Source organism: Symphalangus syndactylus, chromosome 2 (assembly GCF_028878055.3).
Source record: "Symphalangus syndactylus isolate Jambi chromosome 2, NHGRI_mSymSyn1-v2.1_pri, whole genome shotgun sequence".
NCBI lineage: Eukaryota > Metazoa > Chordata > Mammalia > Primates > Hylobatidae > Symphalangus > Symphalangus syndactylus.
In genome coordinates this window covers 117,075,376-117,090,407 of record NC_072424.2, presented here as the reverse complement: position 1 = coordinate 117,090,407, position 15,032 = coordinate 117,075,376, and the positions used below count along the sequence as shown (strand labels likewise).

At 40.7% G+C, this 15,032-nt stretch overlaps 1 protein-coding gene across 4 annotated transcripts in view; it reads left to right on the top strand.

Annotated features, from left to right (window-relative positions):
- The window catches only part of TXLNB (taxilin beta), an 82,999-nt gene extending 68,380 nt beyond the window's left edge, over window positions 1–14,619 (top strand). For 3 of the 4 annotated variants that reach the window (XM_055265705.2, XM_055265710.2, XM_055265700.2), the window contains 3 exons: window positions 6,938–7,030; window positions 10,060–10,155; window positions 11,401–14,608. In XM_055265705.2, coding sequence (XP_055121680.2) covers window positions 6,938–7,030; window positions 10,060–10,155; window positions 11,401–12,177 — 966 coding nt within the window. In that variant the 3' untranslated portion in view covers window positions 12,178–14,608. Of the gene's footprint in view, window positions 1–6,937; window positions 7,031–10,059; window positions 10,156–11,400 lie in introns of all 4 variants that reach the window. The other variant, XM_055265708.2, reaches the window with a different exon arrangement.
- Window positions 14,620–15,032: the final 413 nt, after the last annotated feature.

Here is a 15,032-nt window from a genome sequence, read left to right as displayed (position 1 = left end):
AGACTCCATCTCAATTAAAAAAAAAAAAGAAAGAAAAGAAAAGAAAATGAGAAAAATAGTCACCACTCAAGTTTCTGTGCCATCAGAGGTTGACCTTGTCAGTGGTGAATGGATAGAAGTGGCAGGCAAGTCAGGAACCATTTTGATTTGCTGCATGGCAACTTTTATGTGCTTCTATTAGACTCTGGGGGTTCCTATTTCAGACTCGAAAAAAGGGGGGACCATTCTGGACATTTATGCCACAGCTGACTCTGGAAGAAAGCCAGACCTACCCATCTTCCCCCTACCTGGGGCTCTGCCTGTCCTAAATAATGGTCCCTGTGGGTTCCAGGAGTACCATGCTGCCACAGGCCACAGACTTCCACTGCCCTGGGAAACACCCAAGTGCTAAAGGGACTGTGAGGTCACAGGGAGAAATTCACTGAAGGCACGGAAATCAGAAACCTTCCAAGTTGGGCAGCATTAATTTAAGATTTGTAAATGTTTATATGCTGACAGCTGAGTACTTGTTCATTGTAAACATACACACACACACACACACACACACACACAAATCGTGTTCATTGTAAAAGATAAAAGCAAAAAAGAAATTTAAAATCACAGATCATACTACTACATAGACAAAAATACAGGGAACATTTTCATATCTAGCCTTCTTAAAGTATATTTCTGCAATGTATATATAGCAAAGCAATAATAAATTATTTTCTCCAGTATGAACTACTCTCTGATAATAAAGAAGAATTGTCTTAATACACTAGATACATAGAAGTTAGAACTATAATGTGTCTGAAGCAAAGGGCCCAGAGTTACAAACTCAAGATCATCCTTGAGGCAGTCACGGAACTCATCACATCATGGTGTAGGATGGGTAGCTGACTGCTGGCTGTCTAGCAGAAGGAAAAGGGGTGTGACCTCAAGGAATCAAACCAAGGCCTCTAATTCTATCTGTGCCTCATTCACCACACAGAGCCTTGAGGGGAACAATAAATAATACTTGAAGCTGTGCACTGTTCACATCATCTGCCACATGCAATCTCTACTCCTCCATGCAAAATGAAGACAATCAACTTGAGCAGAGTAGATTATAATGTTAAACTGTGGGCTACAGAGTGATTCACTCAGCTGGCATCAGAATTGAGGCCTCTAATGACCTGTACAATACAAATATAAAGGTTTTGATCTAATTTCCCGCTTATACCCCCTCAAACTTAAAAAACCATCAACCAGGGGTTCTAGATTCACTGTTGTTCCTCATTCATCCCTGAGTCCAGGCACCGGGTTAGAGTCCTGGCTCTTTTACTGAGAAGCTGTGTGACCCCATGCAACTCACCTAAACCTCTGTGGAAGTAAATTTCCTTGTCTGCAAAATGAAAATGCTATAATGAATCAATGACCCTAGCCTGGAGTCCTGCAACCCCTGAGAGGCCTATGACTTTTCAGCGTTTCCAAAACATCAGCATATAAGGTAGCAGCTAATATCTAAAATGTAGTTGTTTCTGATATTACTTCACCTCTTGCTCAGCAACTGTGGATGGAAATTATGCCTATGTTTAAGTTTTTAAAAGGAAAATCAGTTAATGCATATGTAATACATGTAGTTGGTTTTCAAATCATGCATGCAAAGCATTTTGCTCAGTGTCTGGCCCAAAATAAGCATAATTAATTCAACCAGTATTTACTGAGCATCTACTAAGTGCTAGGCATGGTTCTAGGTTTGGCAATATAATCATCAATAAGAGAGAGAAAAATCTCCGCTTGACTATTAATTAGTGTATGAACTAGTAGTATTATTTCATAGGTAAGGATTCAAATAAGGAAATATGGAAATATGAGAGGGAAATATGAGACAACAGGAGTCCTTTTTTGTTTGTTTGTTTTTGAGACGGAGTCTCACTCTGTTGCCCAGGCTGGAGTTCAGTGGCATGATGTCAGCTCACTGCAAGCTCCACCTTCCGGTTTCACGCCATTCTCCTGCCTCAGCCTTCTGAGTAGCTGGGACTACAGGCACCCGCCACCACATCTGGCTAATTTTTTGTATTTTTAGTAGAGATAGGGTTTCACTGTGTTAGCCAGGATGGTCTTGATCTCCTGGCCTCGTGATCAGCCCACCTCGGCCTCCCAAAGTGCTGGGATTACAGGCGTGAGCCACCGCGCCCGGCCCAACAGGGGTCTTAAGTTGCAAAAAAGTTGAAGAACCACTAGAAAAGATGATCTCAAGATGCTATTCAGCTGTAGTTCATGAGCATAGAGAACTTCCAGAGCTGAAGAAGTGTTGCCCTAACCTAAGTTGACCCCGCCTTCTCCATTGCCTGCAGTGTTCCACAGTGCAGGCAGCCTCACTAATTGCAAGAACCCTCCTTTGTCTTTCTTTTTTGTCTCCAAGTTACCTTTGAAATTCCAATAATTACTTAAGCCTCAAGAAGAAAATAGAGGTCCTGAATCCCTATGTGTAATCATGTTTAAACAAGCTCCTCATTAAAAAGTATCAACATTATATTTCTAAAACTTCTGAACTTTGAAAACAAACTCTATCACAGATTCTTTTACATAACACTCCAACACTTCCTTTGGTTTTACGCTGTCTTTAAAGGGGTGGGAGTAGCAGGAGGCCAAGGCCAAGGCCTCATTTCTAAGGTCTGGGCAACAGAATTATCAAGGACAGATTATGTTATTTTCCTGGAAAAGTCACTTTTCAGTCATAAGACAACTGCTGGCCAACTGGGGGCAGGCTTCTCACTTAAGGAAGCGATGTCTGGCTTTCAATTATACAAGCCAAGGCAACAGAATTAATGTCAGAGATGATCAATGGGATACAATTGTCACTACAAAATAGTGTTCTTTGGATCAACAAGGATGAAGACAGTAGCAGATGTGGGAAGTTAGCAATATCTGATGTGGACACAAAATACTACCCAAGGAGAAAGATGAGTGGGTAAATTGTGGAAAGCATGTAATCAGAGTCTTTAAAGTCTGAAATCCTCCCCATACCTCTACAGGTGAGAGGAGAGCACTGCTGCACCTGTTCTTGTCATAGGACTTACTCCCAAACCAAATCTCACAGGTTCACCAAGACGATTCCTGGACACAGTTGTTTCCCATCTCCATGAATGTCTGTAATTAAAATTTGGTGCTCAGTGAAAAATTGATGCAATTTTTGTTGTTGTTCTAATCATAGAAGAGTTTGTTTCTATTTCTGCCTCTGGCAGGGGAAATGCTGGGCATGACCTCTGGATGTCCTTCCCTGGCTCTGTGAAATACCAAAGTGAGACTGGGAACATGACACACGAAACCAAACATGTATCCTGTCAGCACGATAGTGAGAGGGAAGACACTACCAAACAAATATCCATTTAGTAAACAAGAAGTACAAACATTTAGTAAGTAGGAGAGTGTTAGAGTTATCTGAGAAATCCATAGTTTTTGCCACCAGACAGAGAGGTCAAATAGGAAGAAAAGCAAAATGTTAGACTGGTCACTGGAAGGAAGAAATGGGGAATTGTTGTTTAATGTGTATAAAGTTTCCATTTTGCAAGATGGAAGAAGTTCTGGAGACTGGTTGCACCACACTGGAAATATACTTAGCAATTCTGAACTATACACTTAAAAATGGTTAGGATGGTACTTTTGTGTTATGTGTATTTTACTACAATTAATTTTTTTAATAGAAAGCAAAAATGAAAACCATAACTAGAAAAAGCATAGAAGAGCTGGTGATGAATCAAGACACTGCTTCTCAGAACTCTGGGTGTGTCTGTCTTCTCCACGCTCATGAGCCAGCAACAAGAAAACATAAGAAAAGGAAACAAATTAATACACCCAGTTAATACACCACAAAGAACATTCTGCCTTTTTCTTTTTTAAAGCCTTTGCTTTGAGACATGATGGAAAAATGTAACAGGTACAAATGGAAAAGTAAGACATGATGACAGCCTTACCCAGTTAAGTGAAGACAATCAAAGCCGAGGGCTTTTAATGCCTGTTAGCTCATGTTGAGGCTGAAGTCCTGGGGGTGGTTGTTCTTGCTGATTCCAACAAGGCTGCATCTGTGAGATGGACTAGACACGTGCTCACTCCTGCCCCGTCTGTCTGCAGCCCGCAACTACAGTGCTGCAAGAGGGATTGGGAGGACCAGCTCAGGAGACCACAGTGTCTGAGGCCTCTATGTAACTCTGCTAGAGTTACTGATAAGTTGGAAAAAGAATGGGGAGAAATTAAGGAAAAAGTTAACAAAAGAGGCCGGGCTGAGAATACAAATGAAAAGATTTTTGTGATAGAAGGTGACCAGAATCTGCTGGGGGTAGTTGTTCCCACCCTAGGCCAATGGATGATGTACAGGATAGGTAGCCAGTCCCCAAGAGCTAACCTAACCCTAGGGCACAGTGTCTCAGACCAAGAGGTCTGACCCATTTGTGGGCCCTGAAATTAATTCTGGCCCACAGTGGATTCCAAGCAGTATTTTGAAAAAAAAGAAAACACAGTTAAACAGAATACGTCAGAGTGCCTCGCACATGATTGGCTGGGTACAGTGGCTCATGCCGGTAATGCCAACACTTTGGGATGTTGAGGCAGGAGGATTGCTTGAGGCCAGGAGTTTGAGACCAGCCTGTGTGGAAAAAAAAAAAAAAAAAAAAAAAAGCCAGGCATGGTGGCATGTGCCTGTAGTCCTAGCAACTCTGGAGGCTGATGCAGGAGGATCCCTTAAGCCCAGGAGGTTGAGGCTGCAGTGAGCTAGAATCACACAATTGCACTCTAGCCTGGGTGACAGAATCAGACTGTCCCTTAAAAGAAAGAAAAAAAAAAAAACCACAGAAAATATTGTCTTATGCACCATGCGTGTGTGTGTGTGTGTGTGTGTGTGTGTGTGTGTGTGTATGTGGGAGAGAGAGAGAGTGTGTGTCTCTCTGTGTGTAAAACCCGAGAGCCCCTTCTTGGCCATGAATTCCTTGATGCCCCTTTACTCTGTCTTCTTTAATCTGTGTGTCAAGGAATCATGAGAAACAAATTTTGGTTCTATCACATACTCACAGTACTAAATGAGAGATTTCAAAATGATGATCAGCTGTCATTTGGCTTTTCTTTGGATAATCTGTATTCTATGGAAATGATTTATGTTATCATTGCTGTCTACTGCAGTAAAATCTCCACTACTCCAAATTACTGGGGAAAACCCATTCTAGATAAGCAATTTTCTGGGCTCTAGGGGTTGTTTGACTCATACATATTCCCTCTCACACCCACACCCCAAGACTGGAAACTCTCCAATCTGCCAGCTTTCATTCAGGGTGCTTTCTGTACTTTAAAAAAGACGGTCTCACTGATAACACCAGTCGGTGCCTTCCTTCCAGCTGATAACCCAGCCTTCCTGGTCTATCCAGTGCAGCCAGGGCCCTGGTTTATTGATGGATGCTGCAAGTCTGCTTCTTCATACAAAAAAAATATGTTGTATGAAAATGTTATACCCATTTGAAGACCTGGGACTATTCTGGACACTCAAGAGTACCAAAGATTCATTTGAAAATTGAGGCTTGACCAATCTGACTCATCCATACTAAATCCTCTCTCATTCAAAACATGCTACCCTAATATTATTTTCAAAGACAAGATTTTATTATTTTATCACTGTCATTAACGATCAAGTATTTACACACTTTCCTTCCCTGTGTTGCCCCATTTCCACCCCGAATGCAAGCACTGGAATTAAGGACTTGGCAATACAAATGCTCCTTGCTATATCTCTATGGTGAGCCACACACTTGGCAAATGCAAACCCATACAATGCTTCTCTGCAAATTAAAAAAAGGCATCTCTTTTTCAAGACTCATTACTTCCATCTGTGGAAAACTGATGTAATAAACTGATTTTGATAAAAAGGGACATTTAACTGCTATTGGCTAGAATGCTATATTCATAAACATACAAAACTCTGATGTCTGAAACAGAAATGGCAACTGCCTAGAGTGGCGTACAACCTGCATCACGGCAACGGCCCTCGTCCGTGTCCAGCCCACACTGCCTTTATCACGTCTTTTCATTTGTCTATTTTTCCCCTTCCTTCAAGACCAAGTTCCAGGTTTACCTTCTCCATAAACATGTGGCTCACATGATCACCTGCCACGCTCACCTTCTCCGATCACCCACTGTCCTTAACTGACTTCACTTTGTAGCCATTGTCCCATAGTCAAGTTGTCTTTGAGATGGTCTTCCCATTAGAAGTGCAGGTCCCTCAAATGCAGATCCATGGGTTAAATACTTTTGTACATACAGTCCATGCACGTAGTACTCAATAAATGTTGATAAAAGTTTTAATATAATGAAATAACATTTCTTTTTCTTTTTTTTTTTTTTTTTGGAGACAGAGTTTTGCTCTTGTTGCCCAGGATGGAGTGCAATGGCGTGATCTCGGCTCATTGCAACCCCCGCCTCCTGGGTTCAAGTGATGCTCCTGCCTCAGCATCCCAAGTAGCTAGGATTACAGGTGCCCACCACCATGCCCGGCTAATTTTTGTATTTTTAGTAGAGACGGGGTTTCACCATGTTGGCCAGAATGGTCTCAAACTCTTTTTTTTTTTTTGAGACGTAGTCCCACTCTGTCGCCCAGGCTGGAGTGCAGTGGCATGATCTCGGCTCACTGCAAGCCCCGCCTCCCAGCTTCACGCCATTCTCCTGGTCTCAAATTCTTGACCTCAGGCGATCCATCTGCCTTGGCCTCCCAAAGTGCTGGCATTACAGGCATGAGCCACCGCGCCTGGACTATTTTTCCATTTTTCTTTAAAGAAGCATTTCAATCATGCTCACTGGCCTAGGTTAATGTTGTAGTAAATAAAATAATTAAACATATTACTAATACTATATTGAGAATTCCTTTAAATAACAAACAATGACATGTTTTCTTCTGGAAGTATTCTGAAAGATCCACTCTTTCCTCTGTTCACAGCTCACTCTCTACTCAGGAAGGTTTGAAGAATTCCAGAGCACACTAACTAAAAGCAACGAGGTGTTTGCCACGTTCAAACAGGAAATGGACAAAGTGAGTGTTGCTTATCACCAACAAAATATTGACATTTTCTATTTTGACAGGCAAATTTCCTTTGGTTTCCTTTTCTCTCACTAAGATATTTTGGTGCATTTTGCGAAGTAATGAAATGTTTATAGGTAGGAATGAGGTTTGGGCTGTATTTTTAAATTGGTAAGTATCTAGTGAATTAATCTGAGCAGGAGTCCAAAAATTCTAGGTTACATTTTCACTCTGAGGAAGAATAGTTCTTTTTCTAACCCATGGATAACTTAAAAAAAAAAAAAAAAAAAAAAAGACCAGAGCTAGCAATTTAACAAAACTTTTGGCCAGATGCGGTGGCTCACGCCTGTAATCCCAGCACTTTGGGAGCCCAAGGCATGTGGATCACAAGGTCAGGAGTTTGAGACCAGCCTGGCCAAGATGGTGAAACCCCGTCTCTACTAAAAACACAAAAATTAGCCAGGCGAGGTGGCATGCGCCTGTAGTCCCAGCTACTCAGGAGGGTGAGGCAGGAGAATCGCTTGAACCTGGGAGGCAGAGGTTGCAGCGAGTGGGATCATGCCACTGCACTCTGGCCTGGGCAACAGAGCAAGACTCTGTCTCAAAACAAAAACACAAAAAACCAAAAATCTTTTATATAAATATCCAAAAGTAGAATGTTAGAATAGGAAATACCATCTTATAAGAACCTTCTTAGAAGAGAATTTAACTTATGTAATGTAATGTAACTGACAGAGCCTTGAATGAGAAGATGAAAGCCTGAATTCAATTCTGGTGTGTTCTTTCTCATCAAGTGGTCTTACTCATCAATTCACTTAACTTCCGGAATCTAATTTTTTTTTTTTTTTTGAGATGGAATTTCGCTCTTGTTGCCCAGGCTGGAGTGCAATGGTATGATCTTGGCTCACTGCAACCTCTGCCTTCTGGGTTCAAGCAATTCTCCTGCCTCAGTCTCCCGAGTAGCTGGGATTACAGGCATGTAACACCATGTCCGGCTAATTTCATATTTTTAGTAAAGACGGGGTTTCACAGTGTTGGTCAGGCTGGTCTCGAACTCCTGACCTCATGTGATCCACCCACCACGGCCTCTCAAAGTGTTGGGATTACAGGCATGAGCCACCATGCCTGGCCTCTAATTTTTTTAAATCCATGCGGATACTACTTTCCCTGCCTAACTCACAAGATTGTGAAGTTAAATTATACATTTTGGAAGGGATTTTAACTTTTTACGTGTATTTTTCAAATATAAGGTGCCAGTATTATAATTTAATGTAATGTTTAAAGCTTGTTCAGTGTCTTCCCAATACAAAATCAGCCATCAGAACTGTGTTTCTAAACAGGGATAGGCATTAATCGTTTTGAAGTGTAGAAAACATCCTCTTAAAATATATTTTTAAAATATTATGATAAATTTTACAATGAGCAATCTGAAGAAGATTGACACTTGTTAAATGTTACAGTTCTCCCACTTCAGAATGGAACTATCCATTTTCTTAATTTTTTTTTGAAATTCTAGCATTTTAAGATTGGAATAAATTAGAACAGGAAAAAGTGTTTTTCAAAATTATGTAGTTTTAAGAGTGGAATAAATAGTAAATCAGGAGTTCTTAATCTTGGGTCCATTTATGGACATTAGTAGTTTATCTGAGAACTCTCTAGAAATTACACAAAAAAATGATGCACATCTGCACATTTTTGTGAAGTGTGGTCCCATAGCTTTCACCATTCTTAAAAAGATTGATGACCTTAAAGTTTACAAACAACTGGCTGGGCGCAGTGGCTCATGCCTGCAATCCCAGCATTTTGGGAGGCTGAGGCGGGTGGATCACTTCAGGAGTTCAAGACCGCCTGGCCAACATGGAGAAACCCTGTTTCTACTGAAAATACAAAAAATTAGCCGGATGTGGTGGCAGGCGCCTGTAATCCCAGCTACTCAGGAGGCTGAGGCAGGAGAATCGCTTGAACTCGGGAGGCAAAGTATGCAGTGAGCCAAGATCACGCCATTGCACTCCAGCCTGGGCAAAAGAGTGAAAAACAAACAAACAACAACAACAACAAAAACAAAAAACAAGAAAACAAAGAAGTTTACAAACTACTAACTAAATTAAAATATGATCAAAATTAAAAACCTAGCTTGTCTATAGAGCCAGGGGCTGACAGTCTTGGGCGCAGCCTCTGGTCTCCGTGGGTACCCAGCTTCAGGCAGCGTGGCACCAAGCAGCGAGTGCCCAGCTATGTTTCATACAAGAAAACTGCACCTGAGTACATGCCTTGTTCTCCACTTCATCCAAGCAAAGAAGAGATCCTACAAACAAGAATGTGAGTAGCCTCAGGTTCGAAAAAGACAGGCTGCATTTTATTCACTTCTTACTTCCTCGCACCCAGCCCAGGGCCTGGTGATCACCAGACATTCTATATGCTTCACTAAATGAAATAAAATAATGGCAGCCCCACTATTCTGTTAATTCACCTAAATATTACTCTACCTCTCCAAACTTCGGTTTCTCCATTTATAAAATGGGGGTAAAATAAATAATGCATGTAATCACATTTTGTGAACTCTACCTCACTCTATAAATGTAAAGACCCAGAAAATACAGAGACTGCTTTTGTGTAGCTACTTCTCAGATGTGCCCAGGTATTATCAACATTTTAATGGCTAAAAAGGCCATACCAGCTTTCCCACTGTGATAGTCTTCTATTCAATACAGTAAATATCCTAAATTACAGGCTTGTTCATGGAACTCCATAAAGATATTCTTCTTTTAAATGAAAGAAAAAGCAGTGACAAAACCATGTGCCCCTAAGTCATTTCCTGTTTCCTGAATTGGCTCAGGTGCAAATAAGTTTGCTCACCACTGCCCTAGATGGCTCAGAAATAAATCATGACTCTGCTGCAATCTTCATTCTTGACATTGAACATTTGTTTGCTTCAGCAGCTGGTAACAAAAGGACTTCTCCTGGTCTCACATGTGGAGCTAATAGCTTCCTTGATATGTTAACTCTTCAAGATTAACACACACTCACTCTAATTTCTGTAGACAACTAAGAAAATGAAGAAGCTGGAAAAGGACACAGCCACATGGAAAGCCCGATTTGAGAACTGTAACAAAGCTCTGTTGGACATGATTGAAGAGGTGAGGAAGTTTCTCCCTTAGCTTTAATCCTCTCTGTCTAGTCAAAATATTCAGACTTATAATACAATTATAACCTAATAGTACAAATGGTTATGTGTGAAAAAGAGCTGAATTTGGTGTGGCAGGATGTGACATTTTAAATTGTAATAAGTATAATAAGAGCAAAGGTCATTTAGAATCAGGTCCAGACTCACAAAGAGTTTTGTGACCCTAAGTCACATGCTTACCTGTTGATTCTATAGCTGTACCCAGGGCAGCTGTCCCCTTTAAGGGTTGTGAATTCCTTAAAGGTAGGATGAGTGTCTTATTTTACTTTAAATTTCCCCAGTGTCTGACACATAACAGGTGCTGAATAAATTAATTAGTTGATTTGAACATACTGTGAGAAGACACCAGCCCAAGCGTCCAGTGCACGTGCTATTTTCTAATATAAACAGATATGGAGATATCTTTTTAATTCCTCCAATAGACATTTAAATACTGATCTCATGCCAGGCTCCAAGTAGGTTTTGAGAGTACAAAGGCAAAGATACATGGCCCCTGACCCGAGAGGTAGGGCTTACAGGTGAAGGTCTCTCCATGTATAACGAGTGGAGAAAAAAAGGTCTCAAAGGGACAGAGTAGCTCAGAGGTGACGTGAAGGAGTGAGATAATCAGGAACATTTTCATGCACAAATAGACATTTCTAGAGGAAAAAATTGAACCGTTTGAGCAGCCAGCATCATGAATTAGTATATGGTGAATTTCTATGGTTATAATTACTGTTCTAACAATTCTTCTCAAATTGCAACCAATTCCAAAGAGATATTACTCATCAACATAAATCAAGTGGCCGCTGGGATTAGCACATAGCAGTTTATTCATAGAATAGATAAGGAAGGCATTGCTGAAACCCAAGTCCCAATCCATCTCATTTATCTTGCCACAAGTCTTGCTTCTACCTTCTAAGTCTTAGAAGCAGAAAATTCATCCATAAGATTTGAGAGGCTATGGACCAAAGCAGAAGGAAGCCTGACCATCTTTCTTTCCCAATGAATAGGCTATGGTGATTAAAAAATCTACCAGTCTAGTACACAATGCCAAAAAAAAAAAAGGAAGTGACGTCCATGACCAAGCGTCTGTTCAGCCTCTAGTAGACAAATTCTGGGACAAATAGTTTTGCTTGTTTCCAGAGAGCATCCTAGACATTTTGCTTATCATGTCATTTCATGTGTGTGTGTATGTGCGTGTGTTTTCACATCACAGAAAGCACTGAGAGCTAAAGAATATGAGTGCTTCGTGATGAAAATTGGGAGGCTAGAGAACCTCTGCCGTGCTTTACAAGAAGAGAGAAACGAACTCTACAAAAAAATTAGAGACGCAAAAATATCTGAAAAGGATGACCAAAGTCAGCACACCTCCGATGAAGAACCAGAGTCAAATGTCTCTGTGGATCAAGAGATTGACGCAGAGGAGGTTAATAGTGTCCAAACCGCTGTGAAAAATCTGGCTACAGCCTTCATGATAATTCATCATCCAGAGTCAACCCCGCATCAGTCCAAAGAAACCCAACCCGAAATCGGCAGTTCTCAGGAGAGTGGTGACGCCGCTCTCAAGGAGCCAGAGCAATCCCCTCTGATCCCTTCACGGGATTCAGAGAGTCCCCTGCCTCCCTTAACTCCTCAGGCTGAAGCCGAAGGAGGCAGTGAGGCTGAACCTCCCTCCAAGGCCAGTAATTCTCCTGCCGTGTTGGGAGCAGAAACCCAATGCGAGGGTCTCCCTGTTGGAGCACAGGCTGATCAACAATCCTGGAAGCCAGAGGCAGAAGCTTCTGCTCAGGCCCCACAGGCTCCCACCGACGCCTCCCTACAGGAGATGGAGGCAGATGTGCCTGCTCCAGCATGCACAGCAGAAGAGCACGTTGCAGCCATGGTGCCCGCATGCGAGCCCAGTAGGCAGCCCCCACCAGCAGCAGCAGAGGAGCTGCCAGCAGGGGCCCAGCCGCGCAATGTGGCTGACACCAATCTGCAAGGCGTCGACTAAGCCTCACCGTGCCTTCAGAGGCTTCTTCCTGCCTCTTTGCCTATTCAGCATAACAGATTGACTTCTGAAAAAGGCATTAAGGGCTAGAGATGTCAAATGGAAGAGAATTAGGATCAAGACATTTTTTAATGTTAGGCAGAACATATTGATTCAGACTTTGCTATTTGTTGTCAATTTATAACTGATTTGAAGGTTTTCTATTTAACACTGGTTGACAGTATAATTTTCCCAAAGGGCAACAAAACATACAGATGGCAAATTTATATTACTTTTCTGTTAAGATAATATTTAAATTTGTTAATCACCAGTAAGATTTGATGTTTAAAGACTTCCACTGCGATATATAAATACTGAAAATGTGATGTTCTGCTTATTTGGATATATGGTTTAATAAGTTCCATAGTAATTTATGGATGTCCAGGTTACATTTAAACTATACATATACATAATATATACATATGTGTGTATTTATATGTATATATACACATACGTATAGATGTGTGAATATGTGTTTATATACATATATGCACGTATATATTTATATGTATACATAAATGCATTATTACACATACATTTCTCTCACCCCTTAATGCATTTTTCTCAATGCAGAATATTTAGATGCTAATCAAAAAATGATCTCTTACTTGCACTTGGGACTATGGTAGACTAATGCTCTATAAATCCGAAGTGAGTTTGGACTGTACTTAGACTATCATTATGTTGGGCAAAAATAAGTAACCCAATGGTAGACAAATGAATTCAACCAGTTGATCAAATGGCAGAAAAGCAGACTGCAATCTGTGCAGACAGCATGGACACAACGATGGCCACAAGGGGCCCCAAAACAGAGAAGAGAAACACAAGCTCACCTCTTGCAGCTGCTTCTCCTACACTTCTCAGCCCATTGCTTTGCCGCCCCCTCATGTGCCAGGGCATCCCATTCCAGGCTTCCTGCAAGGAAAGGGTTGGAAGTGGGAAACGGAGCTAGGGACTGAGGGGTTAAGGGACTTCACACTAACAAGGGCCTGTGCTTTGATCCCCTACCTCTTGCACTACCAATGTCTCAAGACAGAATATTCATATCTTGCTGTCAGACCCAGTCTATATTCTAAAAGCTTCTGCTCCTTCCTTCCCAATTTCTCCTTTGCAGCAGGAAATTACACCCAGCCCTCATTTCAATTAATGCTAAATAAACCTATTGTTTTTCCGAAACAGATATCTACACTGGGTCTCAATATCAGTGATGAGGCTTACAAACCAACACTTTTTCTGCCATGAGGATTTCTCTTCAGGCCAGAAGTACAAAACAAAAATCCAATGGATCTTAATCAAAATGATTTGAAATATAGGTGAGGATTCAGGAGAAAGCAAAAGCTAGAAACACTTGGGGTTGTCAACATGAGTATTACATTAACATTGCTTGATGAGAACCTCTAATGATATTGACAACATAAATTACCTAGGGTGAAGGATAGCTGCAACAATGAAACAGGAAAGGAGAGAGGAAAGGGAAGGAAGAAAGGAAGGAAGGAGAAGGGAAGAAAGAAACAACGTCTAACCCAACCCTATCTTAAAAGTTGAACTCAAGTAGAAAAATGGATAGAAACAAAATTCTCTAGTACTCATCCAAGAAACCATTCTTCAATGTTGCATGTGGCTGTTTGCCAAGGCACACAAAGTGCTTGTAGGCAGCAACCATATGCTACAAGAATTGTAAACTGCATACAGTTTGTTTGAAGTAGACAGTGAGGATAATAGCAAAGTTGCTAGGCAGGAAAAAAAATCAGGAAAAAAGCTTGTCGCTATTTGAGAATCTGTATATTTTTAAAGGCTTAAAATATTATAACCACAGGGTAACCAGCCAAATTCAACATTACTGCAAGTCTTAGAGATTTAAACATTCATTTGATTCAGAGCTAAATATTCACCATAATCCGGGAGGGTCTCCTTCCCCACTGCAGAGGCAGAATGTCCAAGAATGGAGTAAGATTAGTCATAGTAAAGTCTCAGTCTGAATGTTTAGCAAGAGAAACAGGCAGGAGAGGAACCCAAAGGCAGTAAATCAAATATTCTAAAACCCAAAGTTCATTATTTTCATCCAAAAGACTTTCACAGAAACACATTACTCACAGCCACGTATATCTTGGACAGAGTTTCAGATGGAATGACTTAGCCTGAAATTTGTAAAGCTTAATATAGGTTTTGGGGGAATTATTTTAATATTCAAAGAATGTTTTATTATAGTCCTTTGTGTTAAAATTCAGCCTTACTAATTATAACAATAACTCATAAAGTTCTAAATTCAGAAGGAATATCTGTTCTTTATCAAGTGTATGTAACTATTTTTTAGAAATGCCATCTACTTTCTAGAAACACTAAAGTTATTGTTTTCTAAATAACTATAATTTATGTATCTATTAAAAAGGTACTTCTCTTCCCAAATTCTCTAGTAGTCATTTTTTTAACTTTGATCTATTTTTATTACTTCTATGTTTCAACAATACCTAATGAAAATTATGGTTTTATTCTGTAGTTAATTTTTTGGTCACTAAATAGAATTACGTGTAGTCAACACTTTGAAGACATTGGGGTGTGTGTGTGTGTGTGTGTGACACAGAGAGAGAGAAAGGGAGGGAGAAATAACAATGAGGCTACAGTTAAAAATCACGGAGGCCAGGCATGGTGGCTCACGTCTATAATCCTAGCACTTTGGAAACTAAGGTGGGAGCATCACTTGAGCCTGGGAGTTCAAGACCAGCCTAGGCAACATAGTAAAACCCCCATCTCTACATAAAATTTTTTTAAAAAAATTAGCCAGACATAGTGGCACACGCCTCTGGTCCCAGCCACTTGGG